Raw genomic sequence first — 20,376 nt, forward strand, 5'->3', positions numbered from 1 at the left:
CGGTGCTCTTGTAAAAACCACTTTTTTTGAAAAATCGAAGAATACGAAGAGCTATGGTACGGTCTCTAATAAACGTTTTACGACCCCGAAAAGGATAATTCAAAAGGATATGACGTCAACGTGAAAAAACAACGTAGACATGAAAATTTAATGACGTCAAGGGATAATATATTCGTTTTCTTGGTAATAACGCGTTTTTATGCTAGTAAGCGCATGTTCTTTTCGTGTTATAAAGTTTAGATCTGAATTAACCCTTCCCGGGCCTCAGCAGAAACGAGCGCGTGCGATGACGTCACGCGACCCGCCAGACAAAATATTTCCTACTTAGAGTACACAACTTTAGGGAATGACAACTTTTTCTCTAGTCACCTCAACTTGTTGTTTTTTGCCGACATTGTTGCTGACGCAAGTGCTTGTGATGACACATATGCGTTCTCAAGCATCTGGCTCGAAAAAATGCTTTAATGTGGGTGGCCGAATATTTACGACCTGGCCGAATTTACGACTCGAACCAGTAAACAGGTTTTTGGTTGTCATAAAAGGAGGTCATAAAGTAGCACGCGTGCTGAAATGATTCGTTAACCATTGGATACAAACGGTTACACACGGAAATTTCAAATAGAATCTTCAGTCTTATCCGCGGAAATAACAGATCTACAGTATATTTTTGGATGAATAATCGCCAGCCTTCGGTTATTTTCGGCTATTGAATAATGTTACGTACGGTATTCCTAACGGAAAAGGACGATGCAATTGTTGCAATCAGCGCTATTTTTAGCATCCTGGAAAATATGAATCTTTTGCCATTGATAGACGACCGCACTGGAACAATAACTAGGGGTCGAGTTGACTTGATCCCCACTCCCCCACCTTCCCCCCCAAACCCCCCCACCCATGAAAATCATGGATTTAAAGGAAAGTGTGGACGGACGGACGCCAGATGGTGAGTGATCACAATAGCCTTTGGCTCAGGTGAGCTAAAAAGTAAGCACAATTCATGAAATATTAGCACTTGATTATTGACCAAGTTTTTTCTCTCAATAATTTGATTTAGTTTTTCGACCAAGGACCAAGTAACAAATGTATCCTAGATTTTAAACAGGCAAACATTCTTAGTATCAAAGTATCACAAAAACCAAGAAGACATAAATTTCATGGAGTCAAATTTTAAGACATACATTTATGATGATCAAATAGAAAATGTGGCCTCTAGAGTGTAAATATTTTTTTTATTATTTGACCTGGTAACCTAGTTTAAGACTTTGGGTAAGAATTGGTCAGAATTTTTATCTTGATGATATCTAGGTATGTCATGAAGATCCACTGAAAAATATGACCTCTAGAGAGGTCACAAGGTTTTTCTATTTTTAGACCTACTGACCTTGTTTTTGACCGCACGTGACCCACTTTCGAACCTGACCTAGATATCATCAAGGTGAACATTCTGACAAATTTTCATGAAGATCCATTGAAAAATATGGCCTCTAGGGAGGTCACAAGGTTTTTCTATTTTAGACCTTATGACCTAGTTTTTGACCGCACGTCACCCACTTTCAAACCTGACCTAGATGTCATCACGGTGAACATTCAGGCCAATTTTCATGAAGATCCATTGAAAAATATGGCCTCTAGAGAGGTCACCAGGTTTTTCTATTTTTAGACCTAATGACCTAGTTTTTAACCGCACGTCATCCACTTTCAAATTTGACCTAGACGTCATCAAGGTGAACATTCAGACCAATTTTCATGAAGATCCATTGAAAAATATGGCCTCTAGAGAGGTCACAAGGTTTTTCTATTTTTAGACCTAATGACCTACTTTTTGAACACACATGACCCAGTTTCGAACTTGAACTAGATATCATCAAGATGAACATTCTGATCAATTTTCATGAAAATCCATTGAAAAATCTGGCCTCTAGTGAGGTCACAAGGATTTTCTTTTTTTAGACCTACTAACCTAGTTTTAGACTGCATGTGTCCCAGTTTTGAACCTGAGCTAGATATCATCAAGGTGAACATTCTGACCAATTTTCATGAAGATCCATTGAAAAATATAGCCTCTAGAGAGGTCACAAGGTTTTTCTATTTTTAGACCTTTTGACCTAGTTTTGGACCACACTTGACCCAGTTTCAAACTTGACATAGATATCATCAAGATAAAAATTCTGACCAATTTTCATGAAGATCCTTGAAAAATATGGCCTCTAGAGAGGTCACAAGCTTTTTGTATTTTTAGACCTAAAGACATAGTTTTTGACCGCACGTGACCTAGTTTCGAACTTGACCTAGATATCATCAAGATGAACATTCTGACCAATTCTCATGAAAATTCATTGAAAAATTTGGCCTCTAGAGAGGTCACAAGGATTTTCTATTTTTAGACCTATTAACCTAGTTTTAGACCGCACGTGACCCAGTTTCAAACTTGACCTACATATCATCAAGATGAACATTCTGTCTAATTTTCAGGAAGATCCATTGAAAAATATGGCCTCTAGGGAGGTCACAAGGTTTTTCTATTTTTAGACCTTCTGACCTAGTTTTGGACCGTACTTAACCCAGTTTCAAACTTGATCTAGATATCATCAAGATGAACATTCTGACCAACTTTCATAAAGATCCCATGAAAAATGTGACCTCTAGTGTGGTCACAAGCAAAAGTTTACGGACGGATGCACGCACGCACGGACGACGGACGGCACGCGATCACAAAAGCTCACCTTGTCACTTTGTGACAGGTGAGCTAAAGACATACATAAAATATTGTCTTTCATCTAAAACAAAGACAAAATCTATATATGAAGTCACTACTAGTCAGTTGTTAAACAGTTTCTAGACAAACTTTGCATTTGTTTAAAAATGTTAGTGCTATTTTTGGTAGAAATTTGCCAAAAACTTTAATTTCTGTTGCTACATACTTGTGTATGTTAACCAAGCTTGTTTGGAATAAATAATTATAGGTTATTAGTTTTGTATCGGGAAATATGCACGAGTTCTTCAGTGGAAATATTGCGCGACTTTAGGAGCGCAATATTCTTCCACTGAAGAACGAGTGCATATTTCCCGATGCAAAGATAATAACCTTTTTATTACATACACATCTACACGTATAAATATAATGCAAATATCATAAATTTGTTCAATAGCCTGAATAGGGCTGACAATACTGAACTAAATAGAAAACAAGAGGGCCAAGATGGCCCTAGGTCGCTCACCTAAGAAACACACCATAACAGTGTAAAACATGTTTGACCTAGTGATTTCATGGAAACAAATATTCTGACCAATTTTCATTAAAATTGGACCAAAAAATTGGTCTCTTGCGATAAAACAAACATTTTCTTAGATATGACCTAGTTTTTGACCCTAGATGACCCATGTTCAAACTCGACCTATATTTTATCAAGGCAATCATTCTGACCAAAATTCATGAAGATCAATTGAAAAATACAGCCTCTATCACATACACAAGTTTTTTCTTTGATTTGACCAAGTGACCTAGTTTTTGACCTCAGATAACCCATATTCAAACTCGACCTAGATTTCATCAAGGCAATCACTCTGACCAAATTTCATGAGGATCAATTGAAAAATACATCCTCTATTGCATACACAATGTTTTTCTTCGATTTGACCTAGTGACCTAGTTTTTGACCCCAGATGACCCATTTTCAAACTCGGCCTAGATTTTATCAAGGTAATCATTCTGGCTAAATTTCATGAAGATCAGTTGAAAAATACAGCCTCTATCGCATACACAAGGTTTTTCTTTGATTTGACCTAGTGACCTAGTTTTTGACCCCAGATGACCCATTTTCGAACTTGGTCTAAATTTTATCAAGGTAATCATTCTGACCAAAATTCATGAAGATCAATTGAAAAATACAGCCTCTAGCGCATAATCAAGGTTTTTCCTTGATTTGACCTAGTGACCTAGTTTTTGACCCCAGATGACCCATTTTCGAACTCGATCTAGACTTCATCAAGATAATCATTCTGACTAAAATTCATGAAGATCAATTGAAAAATACAGCCTCTAACGCATACACAAGGTTTTTCTTTGATTTGACCTAGTGACCTAGTTTTTTACCCGAGATGACCCATTTTCGAACTCAATCTAGACTTCATCAAGATAATCATTCTGACTAAAATTCATGAAGATCAATTGAAAAATACCGCCTCTATCCCATACACAAGGTTTTTCTTTGATTTGGCCTAGTGACCTAGTTTTTGACCCGAGATGACCTATTTTCGAACTCGGCCTAGATTTCATCAAGGTTATCATTCTGACCAATATTCATGAAGATCAATTGAAAAATACAGCCTCTAACGCATACACAAGGTTTTTCTTTGATTTGATCTAGTGACCTAGTTTTTGACCCGAGATGACCCATTTTCGAACTCGGCCTAGATTTCATCAAGGTTATCATTCTGACCAATATTCATGAAGATCAGTTGAAAAATACAGCCTCTATCGCATACACAAGCTAAATGTTGACAGACGACAGACGACAGACAGACAGACAGACAGACGACGGACGCCGGACATCAAGCGATCAGAAAAACTCACCTGAGCAATGCTCAGGTGAGCTAAAAAATAGTGCAACAGCACACTGAATTACGTCACGCACCCGATATGTAATTCAGGTGTCAGTGTACGGAAAAATATTGAAGTTTCCGGTACCAGTGTAACTTAACGGGGAATATAAAAGAGTATGTTAAAATTACTTAATATCTCATATGTGCAGGAATAACAACAAGTCCTCAGACTTTCATGAAAATCTGGAACCATGTGACACTGTGCTGCATCCTTCTTTAAAATTTTGGTGCTCACAGAGATTTTTACTGCTACTAATATGTAAAGTTTATAACTTACTGTTGCTAACAAGAACAGTAGTTGAACTCAAATCCTCAGTTCCAAGACCTTCATATTCATCTTTAGTTCCCCTAAATGTATCAGTATGAGATGTTTGTGCTTGCTGGCCATTAGCTCCAGTGAAGTGCTGATCTTTTTTCTGTTTGGCTGCTTTTTCATATGATCTTTGCTCTTCATTTTGTTTACCATCAAGATGTTCTGTCTTATTGTCTTGTTTATCTGCAACAGCTCCTGTTTCTGAATCTGATTTTATTTTAGTTTTAGTCGATTTCTCTTTCAGTATTTTCTGTTCATTGTATTCCTCTTTCCTCTGCTCTGAATTATGCTTTTGTTCATATTCTTCTTTCAAGACTTGAACAAACCCTCCCGAACTCTTTTCTGTATGTACTTTTAAAGTGGGTTCTGCCTGTTCTGCATTTTCCATACGATCTTTATTCTTGTTCTGATATATTAAAATACCAAAATGAAATATATATTATTGCCAGAAAACTTTAATAAAAACACTTTCCTGAGAAATGTTTTTAATGAAACTTAGATATTTCAAGACACTTATTTACAAATAAAAAAGACCTTCCGTAATAATGCAATCATCCTTTAAAGTTTGACCACTGTATTATATATAAAGCAGGAGTTCTCTAGTTATTCAAGGGGTGAAGCTATCTTAAATTTCTAAGTTATTGTGACCGCCAACCTTAACCTACTGAACCTAAATGCGAACACAGTGTCCACTAACTGATGAACTGACAGACAGACCCACCCTCAAGAGCAAAACAATAAGCCCTTGTTTCTGTGAAAGATGGGCATAACTTCTTGTTTATGAAAAAAAAATCATTTCTTTACATACAACCTTATGTACTTACATTTAACAGCGCTATCAATATTACTTCACAAGGGAGTCAGTGGCGCAGTGGTTATCAGGTTGGACTACAACGCCAACGGTCTGGGTTCGAATCACGGTCGTAGCTGATATCCCGACTAGTGTTCACTGGTTGGTGATTTACTTAAAAAAGGCTACTGTTTCCAGCAGCCTAGACTGGATGCTGGGGAGGTAAATATGACGCCTGCCATGGGCTCGGCTGGAAATAAGCTGTTCCATCCTTTCCAGGTGGGGACTTTCGTTGACTAGGCACGTTAAACAAGAGACTTTACCTTTTTTATTATTAATCATTAATAGATGTCAGACTAAACTGTTGTCAAATTTTGATCTGTTTCTTACAAGGGAAATACACAATATTTTCCTCAATGCATCAATAACATGCTGCCATTGTTAAGTCTAAAAAAGGTAAAAGAGGTCTTTTGTTTCCAAATTGTTAAATACTTCTTAAATATATCTAACCTTTTGTCTACTTACTTTGCCAGGATCTTTTTGCACAGAACCAGATGCACTGTCTGCCAATTTAGAAGGTCCATCTGAAAGATAAAGGATTCAGTACATAAACCTGTGTACAGAAAGGCTTTAATCAACACTGCCTTAAATGTATAGCATTTTTTTGTTTGATGCCAATTTTCAAAACATTTCATTTGAGTACTAAATGGTGGTTTACTGACCTTCTACATGACCAAGCTCCTATATTCAATACAAACACTGTACAAACAAACACAAAAACAAATTCAGATTCATGAGCTTTCAAAGCATATCACACACTTCTAATCTACTAAAACCTGACCATTTACCTTCCAGTTCATATTCACAACATTTTGTGCACACCTCCCTATGCAATGGACAAAATCACAGTAACTAGACTGGCCTGTAGATTTCATAGAACAATATATTATTAGGGAAAAGAAGAAAACTTTGCTTTGAAAAATCAAGATGGCTTTAACACTTTTATTAGAGGGTCATCCAACTTTAAAAAACATTTCTGCACATTTATTTCTAAAATAATTTAGAAGATGCATTTGAATATATTCTAGTTTTAGCTTGGTGGCCATTTTTCACACAAACAGATAAATATTAAGCTTTGGTAGACAGGTAATAATTTAAAAGCAAAATTTCCTTGAAATCATTCAAACCAGACCAATGGTTTAGCAAATTATGTCTTGAACAGCTATTATATACCCAAAGAACATTTCTGTAAAACTTTCCCGTAATCAGGCCAGTGGTTTAGAAAAAGACTTTTCACTCTGGTTGTCATTTTTTTTATGAATAAGAATAATTACAATAATAATAGTGTTGATATAGAATCACCCAAAAACGTTTGTGTGAAATTTATTTATTAAATAAAATCAGACAGGCAAGTTTATCACAAAAAGGTTTTAGTCTTCATTACCATATTAACAGATTGGGAAAAGTGACATCGACATCTAATGGCCATGTCTTCCAACAAACCAGAATAATTTGAACACTCTTGGTACTGGTTAGGAACCCTTTTCCGGACAGGACCAGTTTCCGGACACATGCAATATCCGCTTTATTTCGTTGTTATTCATGTTATTGTTTTATCTAGAACATTTAGATGTTTGTTCTTCATGTCTACAACAAACCATTATTTTATAAGGCTGTGTAATGTTTGGGTTTTTGATGATAACTCACCTGCGTTTACGAAACATATTTCTGTCTTAACGGGGCATGAAGATAGCATTGCGCATGTGCGGTAGTTCACACATGCTGAGATATCAAGTGTGGAAGAAATAATCAAACTACATAATGATTGTCTGCTGATAACTTATTCTACTTTTAATTTCACGCTAAATGTTACGTAAAATGCAGGGCTGTCGATTTTTGCACTAATTTTATTCTATTTCTATTGGAATTATCAAGGATTCGTGTTAGACGAAATTCGAGTTTTTTATAGTCAACCTCGGTTTGCTTTCATAGCTGCTATTGAACGTCGGGTTATGTTTCAAGTGCAATTTTGAAGAGATGAATGATTAAAAAATGTGTAGAAATAGTTTAATTACTTATTTTGATATGAAATTAACAACAAAACACCGTCAAAATATTTGTCCGGAAATTGGTTTACCTGACGGGAAAAATACCTCATTTTAGTGACCCCATTTGAGGCCCCACGGAACCCATATTTTACGTCACAACGCGATGCTGATTACAACATCGGATGCAGAAGGGGCTGAAGTTTGTGCAGTGTGGACTTCATTTATGTCAAATATTTTTTTTAAGACTTAATGGAGCCGAAATATGAAAATGTGTCCGGAAAATGGTTCCCAACCAGTAGAGTCTACAAAGAATTATTTGTGCAAAACCACTACCAGTATATACATTTGGGAAAAGTGATCATGCACCCTGGCCACCATGTTTTTTGATGAATCAGTATAATTTGAATAATCTTGGTAGAAGGTTGCTAAACGAACATTTGTGAAAGATGAATCAAAATCAGCCAAACAGTTTAGAAGATGCTGTTGAAAGAATTTTCATTTTGTAGCTACAGCAATCCCTGTGTGCAGTGTAGCAGAACTGTTAGAACAGCTTTGCAAGAAGACATCCCAAGGCACATGCCTGTGAAGTTTGGTTGATACTGATTCAGTATTTCAATCTGTAGTGCCCTGTTCTTGTAAGGCTAAAGGAATACATTTTCTTCAGAACTGCCTTGTTTTCTAACCAAGACATGTAAGCTTTTGCAATATATCTGATTTGTTTGTTACTTCACTTACCTCTACTTTGCCCTGGAGGGTTCTTTGCAGAACTGCTTCTAGATGCAGTTTGGTCGGGGGGTGGCAAATTGGCTGTCTGTGGGGTTCCTTCTGTTGCCTTAGCCTTAGTCTCATCTTGTCCACTTCCTGCATGACTCTCAGTACCTGGTGGTGTGATCCCACCTGAATCTGCCATCTTAAAATATCAAACCTGAAATTAAATATATTTTGATATACTGAATATATATTGTACCTTGAATACAACTTCCTTGTAATCTACTGGAAATGCTTTATTACACCATGTACACATCTCCAAAAGGCAATGATGTTACTGATGAAGAACGAAAATGTTAATGTCCCACAGATATACAGATCTGTTGTGGAATTTCTCCAGCAGCCTATAAGAATCTTTTTGCCATCTGTCTATAGCAAAGAATAAATTAGTGAACCTTGAATTGTTAGACACAAAATAAGAGGATTAAATTGACATTTGAGCTCCATTTGTCACTGTGATATTTGACTTATCAACCTGATTGACATGTGCTTTGCAGATTGTCTCATCACGATCTACCGGTATATGCCAAGTTTAGGGACAAAACCTTGAATTATGTTATGCTCTGGAGATGAAATAGGACAGACAGATGTACAACAAATAGTGAATATGAGGCCTTTCATACAAAGGGCCTTTTATGAAGTAAATCTTTTTAACACTATCAAAGGCCTATTTTTTTTTGTTCAACATTGAAGTGCATTTTGTCAACCAGTATATTGCATTTTGAGGTGCCTGGGCCTTAACCAAAAGATGTCTATGCTTAAAAAGATCAATCCTTATTGAAGTTTGGTGATAATTGGGGCAGTAGTTAAGACGATATAGTGAAACTGAGAAAGTTGTGATAGAACTTTACCCTGAATGCAGTGGAAGGCAAATATAATGGCCCTATTTATTCTTCAAATAGCCAAGCTAAAAAGGAACTGGGCACATAAAAAATGCAACCATTTTACAAAAAGCAATGCCCCCATGGGGCATTTATTTGGTGGGATACAGTATTTAAGACCTTCCCTGTGGGATAAATAGGCCATACTTAAAACAACTTGGCTTTCAAACTAAATGTCCTCTATCTTGAACTGATAATTTATCTGTAAGCTTATGTCATGTGAAAAACTTGGCAAACATCCAAAAATCTACAACAGGTTTTAAACAACTTCCTTTTCCAACTAAATTCAAGTTGAAACTTAATAACTTTATCAAATATTTATTTTTGATCCATCAATACCACTTCATGTAAAATGTAGTCAAAATAAGCAAAACAGACATGTATTTATTAATATAACATTCTTAAAATTCTTTGGAATCTTACTAGTTACAGAAATGTATCTACATTAGGCCTTAACTTTTAAGGAAAATTACAGCTTTTATTATTCTTGTTCATAGGAACAGTTTATACAGCTTTTTAATATTTGTCAAATGCCTTTTTTTATCTGGTCCAATCAAAATCAGTTCAAAAACCATTAATTATGAGAAATGACTACAGCATTATCATATTTTGATGTTACACCTGGAGAAATCCAAACTACTGGTGACATGGGATTGAGGAAAGTTGGAAAACACCAGTAATGTATAACAGAAGTAATATAAACTGCAATATGAATAAAACATATAGCAGCTTCTTTTCTATTTTCTTACGATCCCACATGTACAGTTGTCTGTGTCCACAACCGAATGTTACACAATACATATTACAGGTATGTACTTAACTATTTTCACTTTTAACATTACTTTACCCCAAAATAAAAACTGTCAACATAATTTTGATTTTGAGCATATTTTTCTGTGTAATGGGTGTATGTATCCCAGACATGTAAATCTTCATTCTTGCATACATAAAATGATAAATACATACATTCGTACATACATACATACTGTTAATTTATGTTCATTTACCATACACCACGGCTCTTAAAATGTAATTCTGAAACTCTGAAACTGGAGCACTGGATGAACAAAAGCTTTTATAACAACATTTTTCAGCTTCAACATTCACAGAAAAATTGCCATAAACCATACCATTCTTGCACAGATTTCTGTTTCATATATGATCAGTATCTGTAACCAGGCTATAAAATTAGCCAAATTCTTTCATAAAATTTTAATGATAAATTTTATGTGTAACCAGGCTATAAAATTAGCCAAATTCTTTCATAAAATTTTAATGATAAATTTTAATTTCAATATTTTGTGAATTAAGTAAAAATCATTCAAAATTGATTTTTCTATTTTGTAACATTCTTTGCTTGGACAAGTGTTACTTAACTTATTATTTTTTTCCTGCTTAAACATGTCAGAAATTTTTATTTTATCACTTTCTAAACAATTTTGATTATAAAACAGATTTTGCTTTTAGCACTTTGCATTAGGTGCTATTGTTAACAAACACCTTGGCTTCCTTGGCTGATTAAGTGTGAAGCCCAGGCATGTTCTTAAGTAAACTTCTAAATTCTTAAGTAAATGATTTCACCTTTTTGTTACAATAATTTTCATTGGTTTAGATATAAAATTACTTTTAAATTTTTATTGGCTAATATGGTTACCCTAGAGATTGTCCTTGGAAACTTATAATTTTGTTTTAGAACTTAAAATCAGTCTTCTTTGAAATTTCGATTAAGAAACATCTACAATAATTTGACATTAGAATTAACTTTGGTGCTTGTCTTGGATGTGTTTGTCTTTAACTTATTTTGAACATAGAACTTTGATAACATTTGGAATACTGGACTATACTAAAATATTGAAATAACATTACATAAACTACATATTGGTGTCCATCATAAAATAAATCAATTAATTACTGAACTAAACATGGAGTTCATCATTTGTGCATCCATACAGGGGCAATGACCCCACTCCAAAATATCTGTTGACTGATCGGTCTTCGGTGGTCAGTTACCACTTGAGTATAATTTCCCTGCAACTATTTGGAGCTGCCGAACCGACGGTCACAGATTTGTGGTGGAGAATCCGGGTACGATCATAACATATGAGAAATGGACTAAACTTCGAATAAGAATTATAGAATCTTGTGAAAGTGCTATTTTGGACTTGAACATCAAAACTAGGAAAAGAAGTGCTGAATAAAGCTGAATCGGGGATAAAACTGCGTAAAATAAACTGCAACAGACAATCCTAGAATTGCCAATGTAATTGAGGGATCAGGGCTAATATTTCAAAAACATTCAAAACAAACCACCGTAACCTAACATTAGGAACCTACTGAAGTCAGAGACTGGCCACATTTGAGCTATCACTTGTGAAGAAGAGCCGTCATCCAGAAGAAGACCAGAAGAAGCCAGAATACAACAGATGATGTAACAACCAGTATAATAGCAATTGAAAATTCTTAAAGTGCTACATTTTGGTAAGTGAAATTTCAACATTTAGTGCTATATTGTTTCTCGTGTATTTGAAACAGTTGTTGTTAACCAATTGATTTGTTACTTTATTCTATTCAGAACAGCTTTTGCTCAATTTCACCTATTTTTGTTGTATTTACACGATAGAAAGTAGAAAATTTGAACACATATAATAAACTTTTACATTAAATTGTTGTTTCAAAGCTATTTACCATTTTTCAGTAAAATTTATTTATAATCTATATTTTGAAAACACATTTTCCAAGTGCTGGAAAAATCTATTGTTTTGTACAGTTTTGAACTTGAAAACAAGTTTTACAATTAAAGTTTAAAACAACTTAACCTAAAGTTGAGTATTTTTCACTTACCATTATTTCAAACAGTTCAGCATTTATAACTTATTTCACTAGACTAAGTAAATTTTTGTAAAGATTGTATTTTTTCCCCATTGTATTAGTATTTAGACTTAAAGTGCTCTAGTTAAAATGGCTTCTTATAAGGCTCCTTGGCAGTGCTCTAAACAAACCTGTGCTAACATTACCAATGATTGTGAGGTCAAACCCACTATTTCTTTAGTTTCTTCTCTAGACCAAAACTGTAGGGCTTTTATTCAAATCCATTCAAAACGGTACCAAACACTCTTTGATTCTGGTGCTGGAATTTCTTGTATTAGTGAACATATTGTCAAGAAATTTTCTAAAGACCCTCAGTATGACCCTGCCCAAATTGCTCATATTTATGGTGTATGTGGTGAGATCCATTCAGTGCTAGGCACTATCAATCTTTCTTTTCTTATTGATGGTTTCCCCTTTCAACACACTTTCCATGTCTTCTCGACACTTCATGAACCAGTCATTCTTGGAAGAGATTTTATGAAGAAAGAAGAATTCCAGCTGAACTTCCAGTCTAACAGTATAACAATTAACAAGGAAAACACTAACCAAATCACTATCTCTTTAATTTCACCAGATCTTGCTAAAACTGATTTTGGTAAAACCCTAACATCGCATGTCATACCTCCACACTCAGAATTCATCCTTCCCTTAAAAACTAACAAATTTAAGGATGGTGCGACTGTGCTGTGTGAGCCACCACAAAATCTAGTAAAAGATGAACTGGCAGGAGGCAAATGTCTTTCTACAGTTGTGGATGGGAAAATACAGTACCGTCTCATGAATCCAACTGCTCTTCCTGTCTTTCTAAAATCTAATGCTAGAGTTTCTGTTCTTTCTGAAATTAACTGTGCTAATGTCACGCAAGTTACTGATCTTCCTACTTCTGAAAATTCTGAAGCTTCTACATCTGTCAATTCTATTCATACTGACACACTAACTGACGAGCACTATATTGAAATTGCAGAAGATCTTGGAATCAGCCTTAATGACTCTGACCTCACCTCTGACCAGAAGAGAAGACTCTTAATATTCATTGGTAAAAACAGAAAGTCTTTTGCAAAGGACTTCTCTGAATTAGGTCTCACAAATCTATTCTCCCACAGAATTGAAACAGGAAATGCTAAGCCCATTAAGAAAGCTCCCTACAGACAAAGTCCTGATATGCGCCGTGAAACTGAGCGGCAGGTCAAAGAAATGCTTGACCATGGTTTCATTGAAGAGTCTGACTCACCATGGAATAGCCCTGTGGTGCTTGTTAAGAAAAAGAATGGCGAATACCGCTTTACTATTGATTACCGCGATTTGAATAAGACCACGGAACCAATGTCTTTTCCCATTCCCCATATATCTGACGTCTTTGATACCATTGCTGATGCTAAGGCTGAAATTTTCTCTGTTCTTGACCTTAAGAGTGGTTTTTGGCAAGTACCTCTTGATCCAGAAACAGCTCACAAGGCCGCTTTTGTCACTCATCAATCTGTTTACACTTGGACTCGCTTACCTTTTGGCTTAATGAACTCTCCTATCACCTTTCAAAATCTAATGTGCAAAGTTTTGAAACATCTTAACTGGAAAATTGCTCTTGTTTACATTGACGACATTCTTGTCTTTTCTCACAACTTTGAAGAACACCTTGATCACTTATCTCAAGTCTTTTCTAATCTAAGCTCAGCAAATCTTACTCTTCAGCCGGCAAAATGCAAATTTGCAACCCGTGAGATTGAATATCTTGGTCATGTCATCTCAAAACATGGTATCAAAGTCAACCCAGATAAAACCAAAGCCATTGATGAGTATCCAACTCCCAAAAATGTGAAACAAGTCAAATCTTTTCTCGGTATGACTTCTTACTACAGGAAATTCATTAAATCTTATGCCAAAATTGCAAATCCCCTATCAGCGCTTCTTAAAAAGGACTCTAAATTCAAATGGACACCTGAATGTGAAAATGCATTTAAGACTTTAAAGAAAGCTCTTTCTTCTCCGCCTATTCTAGCCTTCCCTAGATTTGACAGACCATTTATTCTAGCAACAGACAGTTCTGATCATTCCATTGGTTATGTATTGTCACAATTGGATGATAACGGTCTTGAACATCCTATTTCATACGGCGGAAGAACTCTACATGGCCATGAGTTAAGATGGCACATCACAGATAAGGAGGGGTTGGCTCTGGTAGAAGCTGTGAAACATTTCAGACCCTACCTTGCCAACAACTTCTTCACAGTGTACACAGATAACGTTTCTGTGAAGTGGTTGAAGCACATTAAGAACTGTCAAGGACGTCTCGGTAGATGGGCTCTGACACTTCAGGGCTACAACTTCGAGATTGTTCACAAGGCTTCTAGTGCTAACGGAAATGCAGATGGACTCTCGCGTCGCCTCTACCATGAAGCAAATGAGAAAAGTGGCAAGGAACAAAGTGACCCAAGTGAACTGGTCTGTACGGTCTCCGACACCAAGTCTAGAGAACTGGCAGCTGTGACACTTGTTTACAGTCACGACAATGTTCCCACTCCATCTGTAGCTCCAGCCACTGCCTGCACTGAGGCAGCACCAAACAAAGAAGACTCCCAAACACAACAGAAAATGGAAGACCCTATTACACAAAACATGGACCTGATATTTCTACAAAGGGATAATGAATTTTACAGAAACATTTTCAATTATAAATTAAAACAGGAACTCCCAGACGAACCTAAGAAAGCAAAACAGGTAGTAGCTGAGGCAGAACAGTATGAACTTTCTGAACATGGTGTTTTACTACATTTATATACACCTAGGACAAAAGGCATCCCAAAGGACCAGAAACTTATTACACAGGTGTGTGTCCCATCTATTCTGCGTGATGATGTTTTGAAATCATATCATGACAGTCTAGCTGGTGGCATGCACCAGGGATTTGAGCGCACATATGCTGCACTCAGACAAAAATATTATTGGCCCACCATGTTCGGGGACTGCCAGAAATACATACAGTCATGTAACCAATGTCAGCAGGTGAAGAGGGACATCCATGGCAAACCACCACCCCTTCAACCTATGCCTGTTGTTGACCTTTTTCAGAGATGGCACATTGACATTTTAGGAGGCCTTCCAACAACAAAGGACAAATACAAGTATGTACTTCTTGTGGTGGATAGCTACTCTAAATGGTGCGAAGCCTTTCCACTTCGCACACAAGAGGCTACTGAAGTGGCAGCCGTTCTCTTCAAGGAGGTCATATGTCGCTATGGAGCCCCTAATGTCCTTGTGTCTGACAGAGGTCAGCAGTTCCTTTCGAAGCTTGTCAAGGCACTTTGTGAACTTTTCCAAATTACACGGTTCTACACAAGTTCTTACAGGCCTTTACTTAATGGATCTGTGGAGCGAATGAACAGTGTAATCCTTCAGTCTCTTCGCCTTTACTGTAAGGGACAGCAGGATGATTGGCCAGAACTTCTTCCTTCAATTATGATGGCATATCGCATGACTCCTGCTACCCAATCAACTCAACACTCTCCTTTCTTCTTACTTTTCGGCCGTGAGATGCGTCTGCCTATAGACACAGCCCTCACTCCAAAAACTACTCTTTCTGCTTCTTTCAAGACTCATCTTTCTCAGATTCTGCATAACCATGACATTGCCAGGAAAATAGCTGCAGAAAACATTAAACTTGCACAGGACAAGTATAAGGAACAATATGACAAAAGGTCTCAAGAACCCAAATACAAGCCAGCTGACAGAGTATGGTTATTTTGCACAAAGGTTCCTCCAGGTATGGCCCCTAAATTGCATAAGAAATGGGTAGGACCATATTACATTGTGTTTAATGGTCCGCACAACACATACAAGCTGAGGCGCTGTAGTGACAACAAAGAAGTAAAGGTACTTGTTAATGCAACTCGCCTCAAGCCCTACCATGACCCTGAGTCCAGGCCAACAAATCCACCTGAAGGGTATGGACATCCTGAAGAACCTTTGAGTGCAGAAGAACTACACACAGATGATCACACACACACAGACACTATCACATCTAATGCACAGGACAAAGGTAAAAGACCAGCAAATCCTAAATCAAAAGCAAAGGTCAAACGGTCAAAATCATCAAACAATCAAGACACAAACAACACAAATCACAATCAGCAACAACTTGCACAAACACAGCAACAGTCACAACAACAGGAAACACCATCACCACCTCATGAGCCCAACCAGACACAAGAAGATCCTCAGCAAGCAACATCAAACATGCAAACTACTACAGCACCACAAACAGCACAAACATCCACAACAGCACAAACACCAACACACAAATTTTCAGCAGAGGACATAGAAAAAATCATTACATCAAAACGCAGCAAGGATACTCTCTACTACAGAATCAAATGGAAGGCTCCAAACAAACCCAGCACCTGGGAATATGCATCTTCCATCCCTGATGTCTTCATTAGAGAGTACCACATCAACAAAACTATGAGTGGAAAGAAACGAAAGCGTCCTCTGCTGAAGCAACACAGATTCTTCGACAGACTGCCCACTCCAGTACACCGTATTAAACCCGTAAAGGATACTGTTGTAGGATATGGTGAAACCTACGACTTATCCAACCAAGAAATCTATTCTATTTATGGCAACAATCAAATTTCTCATCAAGGTGTACCCTTCAGAATATCAAAACGAAAAGAACTACTTCAACCATACCTAAACTCACTGTTTGACAGCCTACAAGAAATAGACCATGAATTGTGGCAGAGCACAACAGCTTTGTTGGATGATGGAAAACCAGCCGAAGCCAAAATGATCAGAGCCGTCATGACAAATGATGAATCAGATCCCCTTGATTCAACATACTTCAAGGTCTATCTCTCTGACTCTCGTGAACCCGTATGGCTTCCATTTTCTCAAGCTCCAATCAAGTGTGTTAGACAGTTTTTGTTTAGAATGGCAGCCAAGATCAAGCAGCCTGGTAAAATTTTCAAATCAAACAAAGGTTCTAAATAATAATTCAGGTTTTACGCATAGTAATTAATGTATATTTTTGTGAGCTGAACTGTACTCTACAGTCAATTTTGTTGTTACCAGCACAAAATAAATTGCAGTTAAATTTTTAATAATAACAGTACTATTTTATGATAAGGGCAGATGTTTTCAGAAAAGTCAATGATATTTTCTCTAAGATATGTAAGCATTTTAATTAATTTAATTTTTACAATATCTAATTTTACCATATACCAAAAGGTAAATGAGCAATGCTGTTCTGATAGAATAAACAGGTTTCTCTGCAAATAAAATGAGGTTCAACTGTTTCAATGTGCGTGAGGCAATGTCCCACTAAATGTTCTAATTTCACTTTACCAAGATAGATATTATTAATATGGACAAAGAACACTATACTATGGGCTTCCAAATATTAAAGTGTCAATGAACACAAGTGAAAATATATAAAGCTGAAGGACAGTGAACAATACTTGAATCTTCAACTTCAAATAGTGCAGGAGGACCAAAATATGTTACATATTATGGATACTGGAAGTCACTCACTGCCAATATACTAAAAATATTTCAAACTATTATAATTATGTTATTTGAAGCAAACAACAAAATGTAATTACACTATACTTATTGTGATGACAACTTTAAAGTTTTATGTCATACTTGCTGTCTCTCACAAATCAAAATGTTCAGTATTGAAATTGTATAATTATACATGAATTTATAAAAATATTACATAGTGAACTAAAAGATTCACTCATCCATACTAACTGTGGCTGAACAATTACTGTTCCATGATATACTTGCATCAGTCCACAACATGAAGTTACAAAACCAACATTATAATGCCAATGTGCATACTACACAAAAACTGAAACATTATATATGACTGCCAATGAGCAGATAACCATACTTCCGTGGTAGATTATTATTTAATGTTACTTATTATACTTAGAATCTATCCACAATCGGACAAGTTGCAAAAGCAATTACACAACGTAATGCAATTAATGTTACAATATTACTTTAGTGATTCCAAAATCACATGGCTATTCAAAGTCAAGTTTTATGCCATACTTGCGATAAAGCCACAAACTATAGACAATTTTATGTATATGGAGGCTACAATAAACATTATTGTTGTTTTACTTTTTAACTTCAATATTTTTTCATTTTATTGTTGTCCTTTCGACAACTGCAACATTTTCTATAATCTATTACTGGTCATCGCCAAGATACATGTAATTTTATAGAAAATTTGAAGTTAACTTGTTTTCCTTCATAGGCATACCATATATTTTTCTAATTAAAGAGCTCTAACTTGTTTTATTGATATTACATAATAATATTATACAAATAATAAAAAAAAAAAATATACAAATAAAAAAAAAAGATGTGTAAATGAATGAATGTATGATGTATGAATTTGACCGGTCACTGTATAAATGAGTTGTATGTTTATTATTGTCTTTATTCATATTTGTATGCAATTTTTCTTTTACAGCATATAACATGCTATTTGCTATTGTTATATTTGTTATTCAGTAAATATTATGATTGAGGACAATCATTTTTTCAAGGAGGGGTAATGTGTAACCAGGCTATAAAATTAGCCAAATTCTTTCATAAAATTTTAATGATAAATTTTAATTTCAATATTTTGTGAATTAAGTAAAAATCATTCAAAATTGATTTTTCTATTTTGTAACATTCTTTGCTTGGACAAGTGTTACTTAACTTATTATTTTTTTCCTGCTTAAACATGTCAGAAATTTTTATTTTATCACTTTCTAAACAATTTTGATTATAAAACAGATTTTGCTTTTAGCACTTTGCATTAGGTGCTATTGTTAACAAACACCTTGGCTTCCTTGGCTGATTAAGTGTGAAGCCCAGGCATGTTCTTAAGTAAACTTCTAAATTCTTAAGTAAATGATTTCACCTTTTTGTTACAATAATTTTCATTGGTTTAGATATAAAATTACTTTTAAATTTTTATTGGCTAATATGGTTACCCTAGAGATTGTCCTTGGAAACTATAATTTTGTTTTAGAACTTAAAATCAGTCTTCTTTGAAATTTCGATTAAGAAACATCTACAATAATTTGACATTAGAATTAACTTTGGTGCTTGTCTTGGATGTGTTTGTCTTTAACTTATTTTGAACATAGAACTTTGATAACATTTGGAATACTGGACTATACTAAAATATTGAAATAACATTACATAAACTACATATTGGTGTCCATCATAAAATAAATCAATTAATTACTGAACTAAACATGGAGTTCATCATTTGTGCATCCATACAGGGGCAATGACCCCACTCCAAAATATCTGTTGACTGATCGGTCTTCGGTGGTCAGTTACCACTTGAGTATAATTTCCCTGCAACTATTTGGAGCTGCCGAACCGACGGTCACATATCCCTAAAATATGCCAAATAGCTGTTTCTAACATTTTACTCTCTCAAGAACTTTTAAAGGTGGTTTTTTTCTGTTTTTTTTTTAATTTTATATTAAATTCTGAACAAAGTTCATTTTCCCTCCAGGCAAGCATAGTAGCCTATCATTATTGCTATGCATCTGAAAAGATTGCAATTTTTCTGGATCTTGAAATTGACTTTGAACAAAAATCTGCATATTATACACAATTCTTTAAAGTTTTGATGTTTAGATGGCCCGTCACAAATATAAAACAATCTGAACTTCAAATTATTTTGACTAACCAAGGTCCCTGCTGGGGCTTGAGCCCCGGACCTAGTGATCCATAGGCAGACATTATAACCACATCGCTGAAGGGTTAACCCTACAAAAGGCTGTTGGAAGTGGCCTATAAACCTACTAATAAATTTATGTTGACATTAAAGCATAGAATTACCTCGCTAACATTTTTTAAATGAATATTTTGTGTTTTGTTTCTGCAGTTATGTGTCAGGAGCTGTACGCTGTGTATTGAAACAGCCTATTATTTGGACTGATGTAGGCCCACATATCTGTAGTCCTAAACAGAAGACTTGACAAAACTATCAACTGATATGATATAAATTGTCAACGATATATTTTACATTTTTTATTTACAATGTAATGTCGAAAAAAGCCTTGATACTTTTATGTGGACCAAAGGGGTCCG

General features: G+C 35.5%; 1 protein-coding gene across 1 annotated transcript in view; it reads right to left on the reverse strand.

Moving 5' to 3' along the window:
- The window catches only part of LOC123546390 (twitchin-like), an 87,980-nt gene that overhangs the window by 65,226 nt on the left and 2,378 nt on the right, over positions 1 to 20,376 (reverse strand). The window contains exons 2-4 of the mRNA XM_053551960.1: positions 8,489 to 8,678; positions 6,231 to 6,289; positions 4,880 to 5,321 (exon numbers count right to left, since the gene is read on the reverse strand). Coding sequence (XP_053407935.1) covers positions 4,880 to 5,321; positions 6,231 to 6,289; positions 8,489 to 8,663 — 676 coding nt within the window. The 5' untranslated portion in view covers positions 8,664 to 8,678. The remainder of the gene's footprint in view (positions 1 to 4,879; positions 5,322 to 6,230; positions 6,290 to 8,488; positions 8,679 to 20,376) is intronic.

Source organism: Mercenaria mercenaria, chromosome 9, assembly GCF_021730395.1.
Source record: "Mercenaria mercenaria strain notata chromosome 9, MADL_Memer_1, whole genome shotgun sequence".
NCBI lineage: Eukaryota > Metazoa > Mollusca > Bivalvia > Venerida > Veneridae > Mercenaria > Mercenaria mercenaria.